The sequence below is a fragment of the Saccopteryx bilineata genome, chromosome 2 (genome assembly GCF_036850765.1).
Source record: "Saccopteryx bilineata isolate mSacBil1 chromosome 2, mSacBil1_pri_phased_curated, whole genome shotgun sequence".
NCBI classification, from domain to species: domain Eukaryota; kingdom Metazoa; phylum Chordata; class Mammalia; order Chiroptera; family Emballonuridae; genus Saccopteryx; species Saccopteryx bilineata.
The window spans coordinates 255,602,098-255,625,801 of record NC_089491.1 but is presented as its reverse complement, the minus strand read 5'-3'; the positions used below and the strand labels follow the sequence as shown (position 1 = coordinate 255,625,801).

At 40.1% G+C, this 23,704-nt stretch overlaps 1 protein-coding gene across 1 annotated transcript in view; it reads right to left on the bottom strand.

The window, feature by feature from the left end:
* Positions 1–21,385, bottom strand: part of LOC136323209 (solute carrier family 5 member 4) — a 32,157-nt gene extending 10,772 nt beyond the window's left edge. Inside the window, exons 1-8 of the mRNA XM_066255025.1 lie at positions 21,235–21,385; positions 20,469–20,540; positions 19,059–19,163; positions 16,352–16,411; positions 14,504–14,608; positions 10,946–11,051; positions 4,200–4,280; positions 1,388–1,608 (exon numbers count right to left, since the gene is read on the bottom strand). Of these exons, the coding sequence (XP_066111122.1) occupies positions 1,388–1,608; positions 4,200–4,280; positions 10,946–11,051; positions 14,504–14,608; positions 16,352–16,411; positions 19,059–19,163; positions 20,469–20,540; positions 21,235–21,369 (885 nt within the window). The 5' untranslated portion in view covers positions 21,370–21,385. The remainder of the gene's footprint in view (positions 1–1,387; positions 1,609–4,199; positions 4,281–10,945; positions 11,052–14,503; positions 14,609–16,351; positions 16,412–19,058; positions 19,164–20,468; positions 20,541–21,234) is intronic.
* Between the last annotated feature and the right edge of the window lie 2,319 nt (positions 21,386–23,704).

The window sequence follows — 23,704 nt, the reverse complement described above, 5'->3', positions numbered from 1 at the left end:
CCAAGGAATAAAGATTATTCTTTCTTGAAAAACAAAAAAGAAATGGGATGATGACTAGTGAATAATGAGCTTTGGAGTAAAAGCTGGACTTGAATCCCTATTTCTCTTCTTTTTGTATTTTTCTGAAGTAGAAGCAGGGAGGCAGAGAGACAGACTCCTGTGTGCACTCGACCTGGATCCACCCGGCATGCCCACGAGGGGGCGATGCTCTGCCCATCTGGACATTGCTCCATTGCAACTAGAGCCATTCAAGTGCCTGAGGCAGAGACCATGGAGCCATCCTCAGCTCCTGGGCCAACTTTGCTCCAATGGAGCCTTGGCTGTGGGAAGGGAAGAGAGAGATATAGAGAGAAAGGAGAGGGGAAAAGGTGGAGAAGCAGATGGGTACTTCTCCTGTGTGCCTGGCTGGGAATCAAACCCAGGACTTCCACATGCCAAGCCAATGCTCTATTGCTGAGCCAACTGGCCAGGGCCCGTACTCCTCTTAAATGAGTACCTGACTTCTGTGAATTTCAGGTTTCTCACCTCTAAATAAGGGTATCTTTTGTAGGGCATCCTGAATATTTGGTAAAACGCTCCAATTTTCCAAAACACATATATAAGTTGGAAATAATTTCCCCAAAGTTGTTGATTTATTGTCTTCTGACTTCAACTAGTACTGTTGAGAAGCTGGAAATTATTCTTGAACCTTTGGGTGTGACCTGTTCTATTGTCCTCAGCATTCACTACAAAGTACTATTGTGTGTGGAGCTATTTTTGTCCATTGTGATGAGTCACTGCATACCTGATTAACCTGGTAACTGATTTCACCAAAATTGCAAATTAGATTTATTGGGAGGATGGGAGGATAAGAGGTCTGCTTGTGTGAGGTTGAGGATGGAACATTAGAAAAGCTAAATCTTCAGCTCTCATTATGGGAAGCCAATAGAAAAATCTTAACACTGGAAAACTAAGATGTATCAATAAAAATATTTATTTGAACAACCTGGGGGTCAAGTTTATGATCAAATTCTGATCTAATGGGTCTGGGTAGCATCTGAGAGTATCTATTTCTAATGAGCTCCAAGGTGTGTCATTCATGCCAATGGTTCACAGATCATACATTGAGTACCAGGATTTAGGGAAGAGAAATAGACCCCAAAACAAGTGACTGAAGGAGCCAAAAGTGTTTACCTTTGAAGGGCAAGAAATATGGTAGAAAGAGGGACATCAGAAAATTATTTTGCACAAGGTTTGTAGAAGTGTTTGACTTTTTAAATGGTGTGTGTGTGTGTATACAAAATAGAAACTATATGATTTTCTAGGAGAAGAAAAAGAACAACATAACATATCCACACCACACACACACACACACACACACACACACACACACACACACACACTTTACCTGATCTGTACACCAGTACCACAGAGCTGTGAGGGTCATTCCAACTATCATTCCTGGCCATGGAATATCCCCAGTGACAGCATCTCGGTAAATGTGGAAGGAGTCTGCCTGAGGAGTGTAGCACCTGGGGCTGATGGTCAGGTTGTCCCCTTCAATGACGGATGGGATGGCATTCATATACTTCTCGGTAAAACTCTCATAACCTCCAACTTTTTCAAATGCTGAAAGAGCATTAGATGAAATAAAATGTTTTACAAAAATATGCAATACCCAGTTTTCGTAATTATTCTTTTGTGGTGGAGATACTCAGCACCTCTGATCAGCCTGGTCATAGTCTCATTATCCTTCTCTCAGGATCTATGTCTTTCCAGTACCTCCATTGGTACCAACTATGCTATCAGATTTCCTTTCACAAAGTTCAGAAAGCAAACCACCTTTTAACTTTTTTTGTTATGGTGTTTTTGAAAAATTTGATTTAGTACCTCACCTTATAACAAAAACATAACTGCAAACCACCAGCCAGATGTTGATGTTTCATAACCATCAGAGCAGAAATAAACCTGAAGGTGAACTAACAGAGTGAGCCTACCAAAATCAGTCACCAGAAAGTCCCAATGCCTCTGAAAGGGCTCTGACACAGAGCCTGGCTAGTCTGACCTTACGCCTAGTCAGATTTTCTGGAGTAATACTGAATTCTACCTATGTTACAATAAAAAATTGAAAAGAGAAGGAGCAGAAATTGGAGGAAGCAGATTATGTGTGGTGAGGGGAAATGATGAGACTCAGCCACTGAGGGTCTAGAAAAGCTAGAGAGGTATAGAAAAGAACCAAAATGGATGGAAATCCTAGAAAGATGAGCCCAGGCATCTAGGGCCACTTAGTATAAGTTCAAATTGTGCAAAATTCATTGGAGTATCATTGCTGTAGAGTTAAGGCTGACAATTTATTTCATGTATTTGAGCACAGTATGTTTGTATGTACCAAACATGGTGCTGGGATTCTGTGCAAAATGAATGTGTAAGGCAGGAACTCAACATAGTGGAGGATACAGACAATGCAAAGAAATTGTTCTGATGAGGGGAATATGGTTTGTAACAAAAACACATGAGGGACCTTAGGATGTGAGAGACTCTTCCCTGCTCATCTTAAGGATGAAAGACATGAGACTTCGGGAGGTTGGTGCTAAGTATTGCATCACTGGGGCCAGAAACCAAAGAACTATGAGCAAGCCTAGCATAGAAGTTCTGGCTGACTACATAGAAACAAGGAATTGGTACTAATAGTTGCCTCTGGAACAGAACTGGGTCACAGAATTTTCTGCAATGATCTACTCTGTATCTGTGCTGTCTAATATGGAAACCACCAGCCATATGTTGGGCACTTAAAATATGGCTATGCAGATGAAAAACTAAAATTTATTTAGTTAATTTGAATATAAGTAGCCATATGTGACTAATGGTACCCATGTTATGTCAAAACCAACTATCATTATGAATTTGTCTTTGCAATCCTCTCAGCTTTTTAAAATTGAATTGAATGGGGTGACATTGGTTAATATGATCATATAGATTTCAAGTGTATATATCTATGATATATGATTGGTATATTGCATTATGTGCCCACCACCTAATCTATCAGCTTTTGCATCATGTGTTTTCTTTTCTTTTTTTTTCAGTAAGAGGAGGGAAGGAAAAGACAGACTCCCACATGCACCTTGACCAGGATCCACCTGGCAAGCCCACTAGTGAGCAATGCTCTACTGATCTGGGGCATAGCTCTGTTGCTCAGCAACTGAGTTCTTCTTAGCACCTGAGGTGGAGGCCATGGAACCACTCTCAGTACCCAAGGCCAACTTGCTCCAATTGAGCCATGACTGCAGGAGGGTAAGAAAGAGAGAGAGAGAGAGAAAAAAAAAAAAGCAAGAGGAGAAGGGTGGAGAAGCAGATGGGCACTTCTGTGTGCTCTGACTGGGAATTGAACCTGAGACATTCACACGCCAGGCCGACTCTCTACCACTGAGCCAACCAGCCAGGGCTGCCTCATATGTTTTCAAGCTTTGTGATTAGGTGTATGCATATGCAGAATTGTATACAGAGGAGCTTGAGTGTGTGGAATATGATTGCTGCACAGGGGAGGGATGAAAAGACATTTTTTACCCCATAATCTTTTTACTTCATGCATGTATTTGCTTTGCAAAGATAAACAAATACCATAATAAAGTAAATAAAAACTAGCAAGCTGTATATTAGATTCACCAACAATACTTGCTGGTATGACTTTCTCATGAGAATAAACTGATGACACTAAATACGTGAGAGTCACAGAGAAAAATCCAACCTGTATTTACAGACTCTAGCAATATCTTTAAAAATTTTCCACTTAAAACAAACCAGTCTTAATGAAGTTCATATTCAGTTATCTAATTTTTCTAATATTTAATTAAGCCTTTATTTTATGAAAATTTTATGTGAATGAAGGGTCTCTGTTCATGAGTTCAATGCACCAATATTGTGTAAAATTATCAACTCAGTCATACTAATTTTGTTTATTCTGAACACAAAGGTAGTAAGATTAAACAAGATCATTAACCTGAGCAATTTTTTTAAAGGAAACTCAGTTCTTTTCCCTCATTTCTTCATGTTGCCATAGAACAGCAAGAAAGAAGTTAATAGACATTTCAATCATGTGAATTATATAAATGAAGGGAAAATGTGACCAGATAGAACCACAAGGCAGCAATAATGAACAGACAGACTAAACAGATACAAGTCCCATGATTTCTGGCTGCTGAGGCACACTGTCATTCACTTACCAAATGTCATGAGAATAAATGAACCAATCAGCATGATGAAGGTCTGGAGGGTGTCTGTGTAAATAACTGAGGCCAAGCCCCCTGTGGAGAGCACAAAAGAACCAGAATGTTTTATTCATGTGCCCTCACCTACTTGCCTTCACCCCTAGGTCCTCTGTTTCCCAAACCCTGGAAATGATTCAGCAGAGAACACACCAAAAGCTCCTGGTTGGGCTACCAAGTTCCTCTTGGCATCACTATTTCCTTAGAAGTGTTTTCTCTTGTTGATTCTTCTGTCTTCCCAGCCTAACTCTGGCTCAAAGTTTCTATGAATGATAGAGGAGTTCTCCCTTTGTGTGAGTTTTGGATATTAAGTAGGGGAAAAAGAAATGTTTTAATATTGTGAAAGTTTCCCATAAAAATCCCTCAGTTTGCTCTACTTCACGCAGCATACTTGCTCTCTAAATATTGGGTGAAGCCATTTTTGCTCTAGTGTTGGGACATATCATTGTTTCATTAGTTAAATATCAGATACTATTGTTGACTTGTGTTTTGCTGCAATGCTGTACAACTTTCAGCACTGACCACAACTTCTTTTTCAACTGTAGACTCGCTAAACCAGGCATGGCCAACAGTTTTTGCCCCCGGGCCAGATTAGAAAGAAAACTTTTTTCATGGGCTGGACAAAATATTAAAATTTTAAAATGTTGGTCTCTAGAAGATGGTAGCAGAGTAGGCTGATGCACAGATGCCCAGCTCTCACCACCAAACTGGAATACAAATCAATTTAGGAAAATCAGCATGAAAAACCAACTCTGGACTACAAGAACAGCTCTCAAAAACCAAAGAGCAAAGAAGAAGCCACAAAAACTTGGTAGGGAACATCTGAATCTCCCCTGCTTACAGGAATGGAGGGGAAGGGTGAGGCTGAGAGCCCAGAGGGAATCTCACTTCAGGGAAAAGAGCAGAAAATACTGCTCACAGCTACTTGCCTGGTGACCAGGGAGTGAGGTGTGTTGAAAAGACCAGCTTATCTCCCAAGTGGAAAGGAAAGAGAGAGGGACAGACTGTGAGGGGCTAAGGAATGCAGGAGATGATCTAAAAAAAGCTGACTCATTTGTGCCATAGCTGGGGGAGGGACTGATCCTTCCCCACAAAACAGTACTGAATTGCTTCCAGATCAAAGCTCTCCAGACATCTCCCCCAGTGCAACAAGACACAGCTGAAAACAAGAAGTGGGGAGGAGGGACAGTAACTCAGGTCTCCATGGAGATCTGAGATACACCTCCCCCTACTGAAGCTGAGAAAACGCCCTGCCCCCAGAGAGATTAGTTGGTGAAAGAGGCCTTCAGAGTCTCAGGTTACACCTATCGCATTCCTGGATACAGTTTCAAGGAAGCCCCCTGCTGAGATCAGTAAACAAGACTATCACCTGTTAAGAAAACAAACAAGCCCTGGCCGGTTGGCCCAGCGATAGAGCTTCGGCCTGGCATGCGGGGACCCAGGTTCGATTCCCAGCCAGGGCACATAGGAGAAGCGCCCATTTGCTTCTCCACCCCCCCACCCCCCCTCCTTCCTCTCTGTCTCTCTCTTCCCCTCCCGCAGCCGAGGCTCCATTGGAGCAAAGGATGGCCTGGGCGCTGGGGATGGCTCCTTGGCCTCTGCCCCAGGCGCTAGAGTGGCTCTGGTCGCAGCAGAGCGACGCCCCGGAGGGGCAGAGCATCGCCTCCTGGTGGGCAGAGCGTCGCCCCTAGTGGGTGTGCCGGGTGGATCCCGGTCGGGCGCATGCGGGAGTCTGTCTGACTGTCTCTCCTGTTTCCAGCTTCAGAAAAATACAAAAAAAAAGAAAAAAAAAAGAAAAAAGAAAACAAACAAATCAAGACTTCAAAGCTGTCCAAATCCGAAAGTGTCCGAAAGTGGATTACAAATAATAGCTGATACCAACCCAAGAAGACCTAGAAATAACACAGCTAAAAACTGGAGGCAGACAACACTAAGCCTAGATTCAACCAGCTCTATAAGCAAAACACCCAAACATAGACATAATGAGAAGACAAAAAAGTGCAATCCAAATGAAACCACAAGAGACACCTTCAGGAGATGAACTGAGTGATATGGAAATAATCAAACTTCCAGATGCAGAGTTCAAAATAATGATTGTAAGAATGCTTAGGAATCGTAGAACAACAATGGATGGTCATAATGAACACCTAAACAAAGAAATAGCAAGTATAAAAAAGAATCAGTCAGAGATGACAAATACAATATCAGAAATAAAGACCACAATGGAAGGAATTAAAAACAGGATAGGTAGAACTGAGGATCAAATCAGCGAGTTGGAGGAAAACTGGAATGAAGGCATGAAAGCAAAGAAGAAAAAAGAAAAGAGACTCAAAAAGTCTGAGGAAACTCTTAGAGAGCTCTGTGACAACATCAACATGAAGAGAAATAACATCCGCATCATAGGGGTTCCTGAAGAAGAAGAAAAAGAACAAGGGATAGAGATTTTGTTCAATCATATCATAGCTGAAAATTTCCCTAAATTAATGCAGGAGAAACTCTCACAAGTTTAAGAAGCACAGAGGACTCCATTAAAGAGAAACCCAAAGAAACCTACACCAAGACACATCATAATTAAAACACCAAAGCTAAGCGATAAAGAGAAACTATTAAAAGCTGCAAGAAAAAAAAGATATCACATACAAAGGAGCCCCCATACGGATGACATCTGACTTCTCAACAGAAACACTTGAGGCCAGAAGGGAATGGCAAGAAATAGTCAAAGTAATGCAGAACAAGAACCTACAACCAAGACTACTTTATCCAGCAATTGAAGGAGAAATAAAAAGCTTCCCAGACAAAAAACAACTCAAGGAATTCATTACAACTAAACCAATGCTGCAGGAAATGTTAAGGGGCCTGTTGTAAACAGATCAAAGTGGGAAAAGAATATAGCAAAAAAGGAATACAGCTTTAAAGGATAAAATGGCAAAAAACAATTACATATCAATAATAACCTTAAATGTAAATGGATTAAATGATCCAATCAAAAGACATAGGGTAGCTCTGTGGATAAGAAAACAGGACCCGTACATATGCTGTATACAAGAAACACACCTTAGAACAAAAGATACACACAGATTGAAGGTAAAAGGATGGAAAAAAACATTTCATGCAAATGGAAATGAAAAAAAAGCTGGGGTAGCAATACTTATATCAGACAAAATGGACTTTAAAACAAAGGATATAGTAAGAGATAAAGAAGGCCACTACATAATGATAAAGGGAGTAATCCAACAGAAAGATATAACTATTATAAATATCTATGCACCTAATATAGGAGCACCTAAATATATAAAGCAGACTTTGATGGATTTAAAGGATGAGATCAACAGCAATACTATAATAGAAGGAGATTTCAATACGCCACTAACATCACTAGATAGATCCTCAAGAAAGAAAATTAACAAAGAAACACCAGACTTATGGGACACACTAGATCAACTCAATTTAATAGATATCTTCAGAACCTTTCACTTTAAAGCAGCAGAATATACATTCTTTTCAAGTGCTCATGGTACGTTCTTTAGGATAGACCACATGTTAGGGCACAAAAGTGCTCTCAACAAATTTAAGAAGATTGAAATCATAGCACTTTCTCCGATCACAATGGCATGAAACTAGAAATGAACCACAACAGAAAAGCTCAAAAATTCTCAAACACATGGAAACTAAATAGCAGATTGTTAAATAACAAATGGATTAAGAATGAGTCAAAGAAGAAATAAAAAAATTCCTAGAAACGAATGACAATGAGCATACAACAACTCAAAATTTATGGGACACAGCAAAAGCAGTACTGAGAGGGAAGTTCATAGCACTACAGGTACACTTTAAGAAGCTAGAAAAAGCTCAAATAAACAACTTAACCCTGCATCTAAAAGAACTAGAAAAAAACAGCAAGTGAAGCCTGAATGTAGTAGAAGGAAGGAAATAATAAAGACCAGAGCAGAAATAAATGACATAGAGGCTAAAGAAACAATACAGAGGATCAATGAAACTAGGAGCTGGTTCTTTGAAAAGGTAAACAAGATTGACGAACCTTTAACTAGAATCACCAAGAAAAAGAGAGAGAGGACTCAAATAAAATTAAAAATGAGAGTGGAGAAATAACAACTGACACAACAGAAATACAAAATATTGTAAGAAAATACTATGAAGAACTGTATGCCAAAAAACTAGACAACCTAGATGAAATGGACAAATTCCTTGAAACATACAATCTTCCAAAAATCAATCTGGAAGAATCAGAAAACCTAAATAGACCGATTACACCAAATGAGATCGAAAGAGTTATCAAAAAACTCCCAACAAAGAAAACTCCCAAATATTCTAACTCCTATCCTTCTCAAACTATTTCAAAAAATTCAAGAGGAAGGAAGACTTCCAAGCTCCTTTTATGAGGTGAGCATAATTCTAATTCCAAAACCAGGCAAAGACAACACAAAGAAAGAAAATTATAGGCCAATATCTCTGATGAATATAGATGCTAAAATCCTCAACAAAATATTAGCAAACCGGATCCAACAATATATGGAAAAAATCATACGCCATGATCAAGTGGGATTTATTCTAGGGAGGCAAGGCTGGTACAACATTTGTAAATCAATCAATGTGATTCATCACATAGACAAAAAGAAGGAGAAAAACCATATGATAATTTCAATAGATGCAGAAAAGCATTTGATAAAATCCAGCACCCATTCATGATCAAAACTCTTAGCTAAGTGGGAATACAGGGAACATACCTCAACATGATAAAAGCCATCTATGAAAAACCCACAGCCAACATCATACTTAATGGGCAAAAATTAAAAGCAATCCCCTTAAGATCAGGAACAAGGCAGGGGTGCCCTCTTTCACCACTGTTATTTAACATAGTCCTAGAAGTCCTAGCCACAACAATCAGACAAGAAGAAGAAATAAAAGGCATTCAAGTTGGAAAAGAAGAAGTAAAACTATCTTTATTTGCAGATGATATGATATTGTATATAGAAAACCCTAAAGTTTCAGTCAAAAAACTACTGGACCTGATAAATGAATTCAGCAAAGTGGCAGGATATAAAATCAATACTCAGAAATCAGAGGCATTTTATACACCAACAATGAACAGTCAGAAAGAGAAATTAAGGAAACAATCCCCTTCACTATTACAACCAAAAAAATAAAGTACCTAGAGTAAACTTAACCAAGGAGACTAAAGACTTGTACTCGGAAAATTACAAAGCATTGATAAAAGAAATCAAGGAAGATACAAACAAGTGGAAGCATATACCGTGTTCATGGTTAGGAAGAATAAACATCATTAAAATGTCTATATTACCCAAAGCAATCTATAAATTCAATGCAATACCAATGAAAATACCAATGACATACTTCAAAGATATAGATCACATATTCCAAAAATTTATATGGAACCAAAAAAGAACACGAATAGCCTCAGCAATCTTAAAAAAGAAGAATAAAGTGGGAGGTATCACACTTCCTGATATCAAGTTATACTACAAGGCCATTGTATTCAAAACAGCCTTGTACTGGCATAAAAACAGGCATATAGATCAATGGAACAGAACAGAGAACCCAGATTCAGCACACTTTACCACAAAAATAACGAATTGTTTGACCTTGGGTGCACACTGGCAAACTCCGCCTAAAAGAATGTGGGTTTCACGTCGCTGCTAAATGTCAAACAGTTCATATCGAGTACAGATGAGTACAAAAGTTGTAAATCTTTATAATGAAAAAATTTTTTTAAAAAAATAGAAGTATCGCGAATCCATTCGACCAATTATTGGAAGTTAACCCTAGATTAGGCACATGAAGAATTCTTTTCTGCATATCACTATCTTCTCAAATATCTCGATTTCCAATAATCAAAGACTCTTCTGCTTCTGAGTAGCTGAGATTTTAAATTAGCGAAGAGTATTAAAAATTTAATCGCGGGCCGCATAAACTCATTACGCGGACCAGATGCGGCCCGTGGGCCGTATGTTGGCCATGCCTGCGCTAGACTCTTTAGTCAACCAGAATTTCCTCGATCCTGAAAACAGGAGGTTCATGCCCTCATCTCTCACTTATTCTGAAACATATGCTCAATCCATGAAAATAGCCCCAGAACTGTCTTATTGTTCAAGTTTTCTTTCTTTTTTCCCAAATGAACTGGGATAGTTTAATTTTCATAAGTTAGTATGCATGGGTCACTACCCCAGTGTATCTGGTTCATGAAAACCTGCTTGGACTGTTGCCACCAGCTCCCTACAACCAGCCCATGGTTCCAGTTCTCCTTTTCTGATTCTGCCATTCAGAGCCCATCACCTTGCCCAGGTATCCTGTACTCATTTGGGCCCTGCCTTGGATTTGTTAGTCACATGTTTGAGCTACTATTTCATCTTGACCCCCCTCCCCCATTGGTAAGATATACTGGACTCCAAATGCCAATCTGGGTAGTGAACACATAATTGAACCAAATTAGTGTTTCCCTGCCTCACCTACCACATCATTATCCTCGACCAAGGTGTTCATACCTAATACTGAGGATTCTGTTTCTTTTGCTCTAGTTGTGTTTCTAGGTTGTGCCTGACTCTGAGTGGGAATAAAGGGGTATCCATACTTTGACAGTGAAAAGGCTAAGGCTGAGGTTGCTAATTGCAGGTTGGGTTACATGAGTGGAGGATAGCATGACTGAGCTAAATATGTGGTGAACTCACCAGTGATCGTGTAGATGGCGGTGATAGCCAAGAGGATGAAGATCGCCAGGTAAAGATCCAAGCCCAGGGCCAGTTTAATGAATATGGCTCCAGAAAATATGTTTGACTATTAAGGGAATAGGCAGCAATGAAAAAAAAACACACTGCATCACTTAACTCTTCACTGATGACCTCCCACTAACATTTACTATAGCCATGCATGTTCTTGCTAAAGTCTAGTTATGAACTCCTTGGTAGCCAGATCTTATCTTCAGAGGATCATTGTAGGACTGACCATAGAGAGGAATGATGAGTGAGTGAATGGAAAGTGAGAAACGTCTACACCCCAGCTTGTACAGACTACTATTTATGAATGTCAGCAGAGAAACACCAATTAGAACTAGGGTAATAGACAGAGGAGTCACAGAGTAAACAATGGTTATTGTTCAGTAAATATTTGAGCATGTTTAGGGTAGTAGAAGAAGAAAAGAATGAGGCAAATGTAGATTATTTAAATAGGGTGTGGGAGGGGATGAGTGATTCATGCTTAAATTTTCTAAGTAAAGCAAGAGACAAGGCTTTTTGATAAGAGGCCAAAGATCTAGAGCTAAAAAATGTGGAGAGTTTGAGATGGTCATTGAGAGGATGGAGTATGTGTTGGGAGGAATATCATTAAAAAACACAGACTAAAGGATTATTGGTTGAGGTTTAAAGAGTGGTAGGGAGTTCTACAGAAGAGTACTAAGTTGAAAGGTAATGTCCACCCAGCTTTGTCTGGACCCTTGGGTCCCCAAAGTGTCCTCTCCAGTTTCCCTGATCTTTCTTCAGCAACTTGTGATGGTGGCACTTGGATTTGTCCCTTCAACTCTGATCCTCGCAGGTTCTATATCAAAAACCAAACCAAAGCAAAACCTGAGAAGTAGCATATAAGCATGTTAGCTAGAGACACAGAAGTAACATCCCTGGGTGCAGGCACAGAGTACGTGGGAAACAAGGTTTAGCCAGGGTTAGAGTTCTGCTTGGGGAGTTCAATGGAAGGAGAGAGAAACGATGTGCTGATGGGCCATAAAATCTAAGGAGCAGGAAAGCATGAGTGAGGTGAGGGACAGGAATAAGGTGGCAGGATTCAGAATCAGAATTAGAGGCAGGTTTCCTTGTAGAACTTGGGTTTGGAAAGGGTGTCAGAGGCAATGGTAGATTTTTTTCTTCTCTTAGATTTGAAATAAAATCTGTCTTTTTATCATCTCACCGGATGTTCATGTTGGTGAAAAGTCTGTTCTTGATGATCTGTGCTTAGAACCTAACTCTGTGTTACATACACAAAGAACTTCCTACAACTTTGTTATCTCTGGGTTTTCAAGAAATGAAATGACTGTGTAAACAGAGAAAAAATTTTTACAAAATTGGATATTTACCAAAAAAATTATTTCCCTTTTTAGAAAAGATATCACCTACTGAGATGTCACTCATTGTATTTGAGCTACCATGAAATGTACCTGCATCTATATGCATTTATACTGATCTAGATGGCGGTGGGGGTGGGGCAACTATTTAACCACAGCATTAGGACTTGTGTATTCATGTCTAATCATTTACATATTAACAAACATTATCTTATTATGTATTTCTTAAATTTGTTTCTTTATATAATATAATTAAGGCATTAAATTTATGGTTTTGAAATTATATGTAAGTAGCTTATATTACCAGTGATTTAAAAAAATTTTGGTTATACATAACTTGCTATTGTAGCCATTTTATCCTGTGCAATTTGATGGAATTAATTATATTCACTATGATTATAAAATATTTTTAATAAAAAGGACCATTTTTAATCCAGGATTTTCTTTTTTTTTTTTAAAAGACATTGGGACAATTGTCAATTTCTGAACAAAGTTTGTAAGATACATAATAGTTAGTATTAAAGTTAATTTCTTGATTTTAAAATTTGCAGTGTGGTTTTCTGAAAGAATATCTGTATGCAATAAATTCTCAATATATGTATTATTGGAGGTTGAGAACCAATGAACCAGATGATCTTTTTTGAACCTGGGGTAGGGGAGGACTGTGACAACTGACCTGTCTTAACTCCTTATAATGATCTGTTTAATCAGTAACCAGGACAGATTCTGTATCAGAGTGTAATAGTACACAAAAGGTTGTATATATGATTAATTATTATTAATATCACTTAAAGCATAACCTTGTAGGTAAGAATGGACTCCTGCTATTGTATCTCTTTAGCTGACCACAGGGCCTGCACAGTCAGTCACACATATGCCCGTGGCCTTCCCTGCTCCTCCATTCAGCTCCCTGTCATTGCATCCCTCCCTCCCACCAGGATTCTTCTGCCACAAGAGGCTGCATCCCCAGGGCTTCATCCTGTTCTAGCACCTTGTTCATGACCTTTAGGACCACAAAGCTGTTGAGGTCCAAGCCAGAGAAAACTGGTAGATCAGTGATTCTCACCCACTTGTGGAAGAGTACAAGCTTCTCTGCTTCCCTTGGCCTCTCCTCTTTCCTTTGCTGGGCAATTGTGTAATGCCCACCCCCCAGCACTCCACGAGGATGACTTCCATTCCTACCCCTTTCCTGGGTATCCGTAGCATATCTCTTACACTTGTCCACACTCTACTCAAGCTCACATTTGAAATATTTTCAGATACTGTCACAAAGCGCTAACAATTTCACGGTTAAATTCTTATCTCCTTAGCCACACTGTGAACTCCTCGTGCACAGGAATCTTTGATACCCCTGACCTGGAGCTCAACAATATGCGATAAGCACTAGGAAATGCTCACTCTGCATTAGGAAGGTTCATGCCATCTAATCTAAGCAGCTGGTTTATTTCCAATGACTCGGATCAACAGCAATAGTGAGGGTCAGCTTCTTTCATGAGCTGCATAGACTATGAACTTGAGGAGATTATTCCATTAGTCACTGACATATGAAAGCGAATGAGTTACTCTTTGTCTTCTCACGTGCTGCTGAATCTTTAGATTCCCTTTCTTTCCTCAATGATTATCTTCAAGGAATTTAATTTAAATGAATTTTAGAATTCTTTTAACACTTATTCGTGATGCATGGTTTGTACAAAGGCAGTCTTAGATAAAATAAATGTAAGAAAAGTCAGTATAATAATATAAAGCACTTCTTCTCACATGTCAGAAATCAAGCTGAAAATGAAAACATAGACAAAGAAAGCAAAGAAGTTAATGTGCAGTGGAGGAGCAGGGGACCAGGGGATCCTCCTCTTTTGTGCTAAATAGCTGTGCTACTTGAATGAGACAATTGTTCTTTCTGTACATCCAGTTTTTCATATCCTTAATACAAGGATGGCTTTACACTCTGCAGCCTTTCATGAATCATAAGTCTTTTACTCTATGTATGCAGGATCTCTGAAGCTATTTTCCCCCCATAAAAACCTGGTAGAGACACCACAGGTAGTTTAAGACATTCATCTTGCTTACCCCTGTCTATAGTTGATAGACCACACACGCGCCCAGCTCTGTGATTTTAGCACTCTGATCCCATCACCTCAATCTCAGGAAGTTAAAAGGCCAGGAGCATTGAACTCACTGAGATGTTCAAAGCCACACAGTTGAAGAGGGAGAGGATAGAGAAGTAGACCTGGAGTCGCTTCCCACCAAATCGCTTCCTTAGATATTCCGGCATGGTCACCACCTGCAGAGACAGACATCACCGGGATTTACCTGCAGATTCAAGCACATTCAGATTATTCAGCATTTAGAAAGCACCTTTGGGCAGGTAAGCTTGAGTGTGGCACCTTGGGAAATCAGTGTAAAAAGGTACAATGTCTTGAGAGAGCTGCAAGCCTAGAATGAACATAGACATTGAAATCAAACTTCTTGGGATATATTTCCAGGGCTGACATTCACTACAAGTATAACATTTGCCAAATGACTCTCTCTCTGAATTTCCACAATCTCATCTGTAAAGTAGGGTTTTCATATGATAGAAGATGTAAAATATCCATACCACTGCCAAATGCATAGTAAACATGCAACAAATAACTTTTATTATTTTCACCAATAATGTGATGGTTTAGTAAAAACATTACTTGTAAATAATAAGCCACAATTATGGTTACACAGTAAATTGATAATCGAACAAATTGCCAATATACATTTGGCTATATATTTTTGTGATTTTTTTTTTATTGGCAGGAAGAGATTTACATTAAATTCCCTCTTAGTGAAAAGCCTGTGGTTGTCAATACTGAAATATGAGAGCGACTGTGACTGGGTAGCAGAAAAGGTACAGCTTTCTGGTTGCATCACAGCAGACTGAGCTCATGATGTCATCATCTTCCCCAGTATAAAAGGACATTAAATAAATATTTATACAATATCACCAAAAACAAGAAAGGGAATCCCTGGTGGCTCAAAACTGTGAGGAACCCCTAAAAGGTGGTAAGCCAATAACACATGCAGGAGTCCTGTGAAGTGAGAGGCAATAAGCATTTATTTGCGATTAAAGAAAAGCTACTTGGGAAGCACTGATACAGGCAGAAGCCCAAACAGTATTCTGATTAAGAGACAAAGGCAATAGGTATTTATGAGAAAGGGAATGGAACAATTGCATAAATAGAAGGAATGCATTTCTACTGGCGCTGCTGTTAATATAACAGTGATCCTAATTCTAAACAATGTTTTTAGTTTTCAGTCCCATAGTCATCGGTCCAGTAGTCAGAATATCTGCTTTCTTGTTATTTTTGCAAACAGTTCTTTGGGATGCAAAGTTGCTTTAGGCCCAGTCCAATGGTTATTTTGCCCTGTTTGAACATCCCAAAGGTTTGAGGCATAAGATGGGCAGGCGGTTCCTCTGGGATGGCAGCCCCAACTCCACTTTAAGGTGGCTCCAGTCATGATTATTTTTATAGGTCCTTGCACCAAGGACAGCACCATCACACAAAGCTTGTTTAAGCCTGGAGCCAGAAGAGACTTGGGATGAGCAAATAGGGAATATACAGGTTCCTGCAGGAGACTAGCCAGAAGGCTTGCCCACCAATACCCTCAAACTCGGGATTTATTTCAGGCTAGAGCACCCATGGTCTGAGCACCGGAGCAGAAGGAATAAGTGCAGGAGCGAGGCTCATGGAGACAGAGATACCCAGATTGAAGGGGAGCCACCATAGCTGTAGTCTATCCCGCCCATCATTAAAAAAGAAACCTCTTTACAAATGTCCAAATGCCATGTGTTGGTGCGGCTGTGGGAAAAAGGGTACCATTACAGTAGGGATGGCCAGGGCACTGCTGGCAGCAGCAGTACTTAGTGGATTTTTGTATAGGTAAGCCCAGACACCCTGGTACAAATGGCATTACTCAGGTTTCATGAAGGAGTAGAAGGAATGAACAAATACATGAACTCCTGCCGGATGTGCTGAGAACACCTGCGGACACTCACCCCTGACTTGATGTATATGGGGACGAAGACCCACCCTAGGACCAGCAACAGCAGCAGGGCCTACAAGAAACCAACAAAAGAGTGTGAACTTAGAGAGGTTTGGCTTGTGGACCTTGTCACTTCATGACCTCTGAGTCTGAAAATAAAATATGCTAAGTTCTTACTTGATGTCACAGGTAGATTCTTGGAACTGTGACTTTAAACAAAATGATATATAACTTGAAGTGTATCAAGTTTCCCACAGGCTAACTGATATACACAAGAGTTAAGTTCCTATGGCATATTTTTAGTCACAAAAACACCACCAAGCTTCTAAATAAAGATTCCAAATGCTTCTAATATTAAACATTAAAATAAATGTGAGCTATACGTATATTTAAGAAAAATGAATAAACATGAGTAAGATCAGCATTTTCCAAACCACTTATTCCAGTTCAGAGTTACAGGTGGCCAGAGCCTGTCCCAGCAGCTTGGGGTGCTGAGAGGGACCGCCACCCTAGACAGGACGTCTTTCTGTCACAGGGTGCACTCACACCCATCCCTATTCACTTAGACTGGGACAACGTAAACACAGCAATTCACCTCAAATCTTTGGGACATAGGAGGAAACAGGAGTGCCCCAAGAATGCCCACACAGATGTGAGGAGAATATGCAAACTCTACACAGACAGTAACCTCTGCCGGGGATCAATTTTTTTTCATTAACACAATGAAGCAACATTGAACAAAATGATGTTATTCAATGACTTGCTATAAGTTTGCTCAGATTCTATCCCACTCAACCAATTATGATTCATCTCAGTTTTCTTTTAAAAAGTTTTTCTTAAGTGAGAAGCAGGGAGACGGATAGACAGACTTCCGCATGCACCCCGACTGGGATCCACCCAGCAATCCCCCTATTGGGAGATGCTCTGCCCATCTGGGGCATTGCTATGTTGTTTGGCAATGGAGCGATTTTAGTGCCCGAGGCGAGGCCATGGAACCATCCTTAGCACCAAGGCCATCTTGCTCCAACCGAGCCATGGCTGTGGAAGGAGAAGAGAGAGCTAGAAAGAGAGAAGGAAGAAGGGAAGAGGTGGAGAGGCAGTTGGGCGCTTCTCCTGTGTGCCTTGACCAGGAATCAAACCCGGGATATCCACTTGCTGGGTCCATGCTTTACCACTGAGCCAACCAGACAGAGCCCATCTCTGTTTTCATGATCCAGAGGCCATTTTCCTGGGGCTCAGGATGTGACAAAAGATGCAAAGTGAAAAATAAACAGAAGGTAAGAGAGCACTGGAAGGTCATACCATCTTTGTCAAAAGGAATTATTATTGAATGGCAGGAATTACATATAGTGTGACAACACAATAAGAAAGAAATTTGAAGATACAGGATATTCCGGTGATTCCCAAGTCTTTTCCCTTATAATAATGATAGTGGCATAATCTCACATTAATATTAATGTTTACAAAGTCTTCACAGATATCACTCATGCTGCTCGTGAAACAACCAGGTGAGGCAGATATGACAAGCACAACTAATCCTGTCCTATGGAAGGGAAATATGAGCCTCAAAGAGGTTATAAAAGCCCAAGGTCACAGGCTAAAAGAGCCAGGTTATTGGCAGCCTTATAATTACACCTGCTGGGGCCATAGTGCCTTTTGTTCTTATCTCTGGAGACTGGCTCCATTCTGGAGTCCCTGATACTGCTGGAGTAAAACTAGGGGCAAAATCTGCAACAAAGGAGGGGCACTGGTATTTGGAAGGACTCAAGGTCACTTCCAGAGTTCATCCAGAGATTGTCTGTCCACACTACTACTATGATCCAACTTTCTTCCACATAAGCACCTTCCTCTGACTGATACACAGACACATGAGCATGCACACACTACAAAGGATAAGAGAGAAGAACAGAAAAAACTCACGCAGCTCAAGAAATATTTAGGGCATGTGTTCAGCCAAGTGTTAGATGATGGGGTGATATAAGTGACATGAGAGGAGGTGGTCCCTGTCCTTAAAACACTTAAGGTCTAATTAAGGGGACATAGCTCCTACTGATGAAATAAATGGCAGTAGAATGATTAAGAACTCAATTACAAAAAGTCTTGTAGAATCACCCTACTGTTGCTGTCACTTCCTTAGGCCCCCCTTGGTCAGTTTCTAGGCATCCTTATGGCATCAGCACCTGGAAGCTCCCTCCTCAGGTGCCCAGCCCTACCCATTATCTGGGATGGACACTGTCCTGTGTGAGATCTCTCAGGACTCTACACGTGCTGCTCTCCGTGTACTTACTACACAGTAGTAAATGCATTCCTGTCTCTCCCACGAGGGTGTAAGTTATCAAAAGAAGGGACTGTTGCTTTTACAGTTTTTGTTGTTGCCTGCATCCAAATCAGAGCCGGACACATAGTGTAATAGCTCGAGGAGAAGAGAAACAGGTGAGAGCTAAAATGATCAAGGGAGTCAAGTGAAAGTGGGAACCGACTCATATAGAAGTTACATTCCTGGGGGAATAACTGCTTCAGCGAAATCTCAGAGGCAGGAGCGCGACTGGAGTGGCCCAGGCAGGAAGTTCAAACACGGAATGTGCTCAAAGAGAAAAGTATAGAAATCACACTCAAGAGGAGTTTATCTCATGCAGACTCCTAGGAAAACATTGGATAGAGGTTTATAAATTATTTAGATTTTCTTTTCATTTAAGCAAAAAGCTTATGATGTCACTTACATTCCATTCAAATGTTGCAATGGCGATTCCGGAAGCGGCTCCGGTCCCAGCCAGACCTACAAAATGGCCACTGCCGATGTTACTGGCGAAGAGAGAGGCGCCCATCTGGAATCCAAGAGAAGAGACTAGGGTCAGAGTTATGAGCCTCAAATCAGACTTCTTAAAAGCAAGTAAATGCTGAGATGTTTCCTTCACTACTGCTTAGGGCAGGAGCCAGCAAACTATAAGCTGTGAGCTGAATCCAGCTTCTGGGTTGGTAAGCTGAAAACATCTTTTACATTTTTGAATACAGTAGTTAAAAAAAAAATCAAGCCTGACCAGGTGGTGGTGCAGTGAATAGAGCGTCCGACTGGGATGCAGAGGTCCGAGAACCTGCGATCGCCAGCTTGAGTGCGGGCTCATCTGGTTTGAGGAAAGCTCACCAGCTTGGACCCAAGGTCGCTGGCTCCAGCAAGGAGTTACTCCATCTGCTGAAGACCCACGGTCAAGGCACATATGAGAAAGCAATCAATGAACAACTAAGGTGTCGCAAAGAAAAACTGATGATTGATGCTTCTCATCTCTCTCTGGTCCTGTCTGTCTGTCCCTATCTCTCCTTCTCTCTGACTCACTCTCTGTCTCTGTAAAAAAAAAAAAAAAAAAAAAAATTGAAAAAATATTATTTTGTCATATGGAAAGTTATATGAAATTCACATTTCTGTGCCCATAAATAGTTTTATTGGAGCCCAGCCATGCTCTTTGTTTTTATGTATTGACTAGGGCTGCTTCTGTGCTTTAGTGGCGGAGTTGCATATTGGCCCATAAATTCTAATATATTTCAATGCCACACTATACCTGATCACATAATTGGTGACACACTGTCATCTAATGGAATGATGGGGTAAAGCCCCGAGGTGAGGGATTCAGGAAAAGAGACACTAACAAGTAGGCAACCAACACATATCAGAAATGATCAACATAACCAACGTTTTCTTCACCCAGTTTTATTTATTTATTTTTGTATTTTTCTGAAGTGAAAGGGGGGAGGCAGAGAGACAGACTCCTGCTCATGCTTGACCAGGATCCACCTGCATGCCCACCAGGGGGCGTTGCTCTATTGCAACCGGACCCATTCTAGTACCTGAGGTGGAGGCCATGGAGCCATCCTCAGCACCAAGGCCAACTTTGTTCCGATGGAGCCTTGGCTGTAGGAAGGGAAGAGAGAGATAGAGAAAAAGGAGAGGGGGAAGGGTGGAGAAGCAGATGATTGCTTCTCCTGTGTGACCTGGCCGGCAATTGAACCTAGGACTTCCACACACCGGGCCGATCCTCTACCGCTGAGCCAACCAGCCAGGGCCTCCCAATGTTTTCTTTATTTACTCTTAGACACACACACAGGAAATTCATCTCTTAGAAACTCTGACCACTCACCGGCCACCAGGCTATATCTCGACCAGCCAGGAAGAAGCCTCCGACAGTACTCCGGTTGGTTTTCAGCATAGCCTGGGCAGAAGGGAAGACACATGACAGACGACATCCAATGTACCCAAGATGCCCCAAATACTGTGGTCATGGTGCTTATGAAAGTGATCATTTCCAGCTCTCCTGAAGAGAGAAACATTTTCCTGGAAACTGTGATATAGCATCAATTTTTAAAGAACTTCCAAATCATAGTTTCAGAGAAACCCAGGAACTTCAGGAAATTATATTTCTCAATGTTTGTCCTAATTGTTCTATTCACTTTCATTTATGAAAACAATGTGAGGTATTACTGAAACTTGGTGGAAGAAGATCTGTAGCCCCAAATTCATTCATTACTAAAAGAAAGAGTTAACATCAGTGAATTAAGTATCCAACTCAACTAAGTTAGAAAGTGAGCAAATAACAAAGGAAAAGAAGTGAGAGAAGAAAAATAATGTCCTTATTCATTATTCCACATGTTGGAGATACTGAACAGATTAAGTCTAATGTACCTAGTGCTGGCCCCGTTCATACAATGGGGCTGTTAGGGAGAATAAATTAAGTCAGTGTAAGCGTTATTGATGTCACACACAAGAAAATGATTCTGAGAAAGACAATAAAATCTGTGACAGTAGTTACTGTTATCTGAGTTTTGTCACACCACACTTTTGCCTCCCTTAGATGCTTACCCTCAAGCCGTGTGCCCACCCTAAATCCCTATTGGACTTCTACATACCCACAGTCCAACAACCATCACTACCACGAAGTAGATGACAATGACGGAGATGTCGGCGGCATTTCTGAGGCGCTCTGACATCTCAGGAGGGTCAGGAGTCCCATTCACGGTGCTGGGGCTTACTGTGCTAGCCATGACTGCAGGTGGTGCTATCCCCATGCCCAGGAATGGCTCTTTCCTTGTATAGGATCTGGGTTAATGATCAGTCTTGAGCACGTGAGGTACACTATCAGAACTAGCTCCTGGGCATGGGACCTTTAAACCTATTATCCGGAGCTCGGAGACCCTGGCCTCCAGCAGTCAGTGTTGGGCTAAGTGCAGTGTGAGAATGAAAGGAGAGAGACAAGAAGTCAGGTGACAATTGGAGGTGGAGAGTGGGGTTTTCACTGGGTGGAAATACAGAGTCTTTATGAGAATTTGACCACCCCCTGGAAAACCATAATTCTAGTCTCTGCTTCTTAGAGCTTGACTTTTTAAATTTATTAAATTTATTTTTTAGATTAAATTTACTGAGGTGACACTGGTTGACATAATTATACAGTTTTGAGGTGCAAAATACAACATATCTGTACACAATATTGTGTGTTTACCTATCTCTCTTTCCCAAGTCAACAAGTCAAGTCTTTGTCCACTACCACCTCTGGCAATCATGACATTGTTCATGTCCATGAGTTTTTCCTTCTTTTGGTCCTTTTTTGTTCTATCCCTCCACCTCCCTCACCCAATCCCCTACCCCCAACAACTGTCCGCCTGCTCTCCATGTGTGAGTCTGTCTCTACTTTGCTTGTTAGTTCATATTGTTCATTAGATTCCACATATGAGTGAAATCATAAGGTACTTGTCTTTCTTTAACTGGCTTATTCCATTTAGCATAATATTCTCCAGGTCCATCCATGCTGTCACAAAAGATAAGATTTCCTTCTTTTATATGGTTGCAAGGTATTTCATTGTGTAAATATACCACAGCTTTTTTATCCACTCATCTACTGATGGACACTTGGGCTGTTTCCAGATCTTGGCTATTGTAAATAATGCTGCAATGAATATAGGGGTGCATATATTTTCTCAAATTAGTGTTTTGGGATTCTTAGGATATATTCCTAGAAGTGGGATTGCTAGGTCAAAAGGAAGCTCCATTTTAAATTTTTTGAGATAACTCCATACTACTTTCCATAGTACCTGCATCAATCTGCATTCCCATCAAGAGGGCATGAGGGTTCCCTTTTCTCCACATCCTTGCCAACAACACTTGTTGTTTGTTAATTTATTGATAATAGTCATTTTGGTAGGTGTGAAGTGATATCTCATTGTGGTTTTAATTTGCACTTCTTTGATGATTAGTGATGTTCAGCATCTTTTTATGTCTATTGGCCATCTGTCTGTCCTCTTTAGAAAAATGTCTATTCAAGTCCTTTGCCCATCTTTTAATCAGATTGTTTGTTTTTTGATGTTGAGTTTTATAAGTTCTTTATAAATCTCAACTATTAAGCATTTATTAGATGTATTGGTGAATATGTTCTCCCATTCAGTGGATTGTTTTTTCATTTTGTTGATGGTTTCCTTTGCTGTGCAAAAACTTTTAGTTTGATATAGTTCCATTTGTTTATCTTTTCTTCTTATTTCCCTTGCCTGAGGACATATATCTGAAAAATATTTCTATGAGAAAGGTCCAAGATTTTACTGCCTATGTCTTTTTTCTAGAATTTTTATAGTTTCATGTTTTATATTTAAGTCTTTAATCCATTTGGGTTTATTCTTGTGTATGGCTGTAAGAAGATGGCCTACTTTCATTTTTTTTTTTTGCATGTATCTGTTCAATTTTCCCAACACCACTTATTGAATAGACTATTTTTACTCCATTGTAAGTTCTTGCCTCCTTTGTCAAATATTGATTGAACATAAAGGTGTGGGTTGATTTCTGGGCTCTCTATTCTGTCCCATTGATTTATATGTCTGTTTTTATGCCAGTACCATGTTGTTTTGGTTACTATGGCATTGTAGCATAGTTTGATATCAGGAAATGTGATTTCTCCAACTTTGTTCTTCTTTTTCAAGATTGTTGTGGCTACTTGGGGTCTTTTTTGGTTCCATATAAGTTTTTTGAATAGTTGGCCTTGTTCTGTGAGTTATACCATTGGTATCTTGATAAGAATTGTGTTGAATCTATAGATTGCTTTGGGTAATATGGAGATTTTAATGATGTTACTTGAGTTTGTCTTTTTTAGATTCCATATGTTAAGTGAGATCATATAGTATTTGTAGCTCTGTGTCTGGCTTATTTTACTTAACAGAATGTTTTTTAATTTTATCCATGTTATTACAATGGGAGGGTTTTCTTATTTTTTAAGGCCAAATAATATTCCATTGTGTATGTCACATTTTTTTTTATCCACTCGACTGTCATCAGACACTTAGATCATTTTCACATATTAGCTATTGTGAATAATGCTGTGATGAACATGGTACTGCA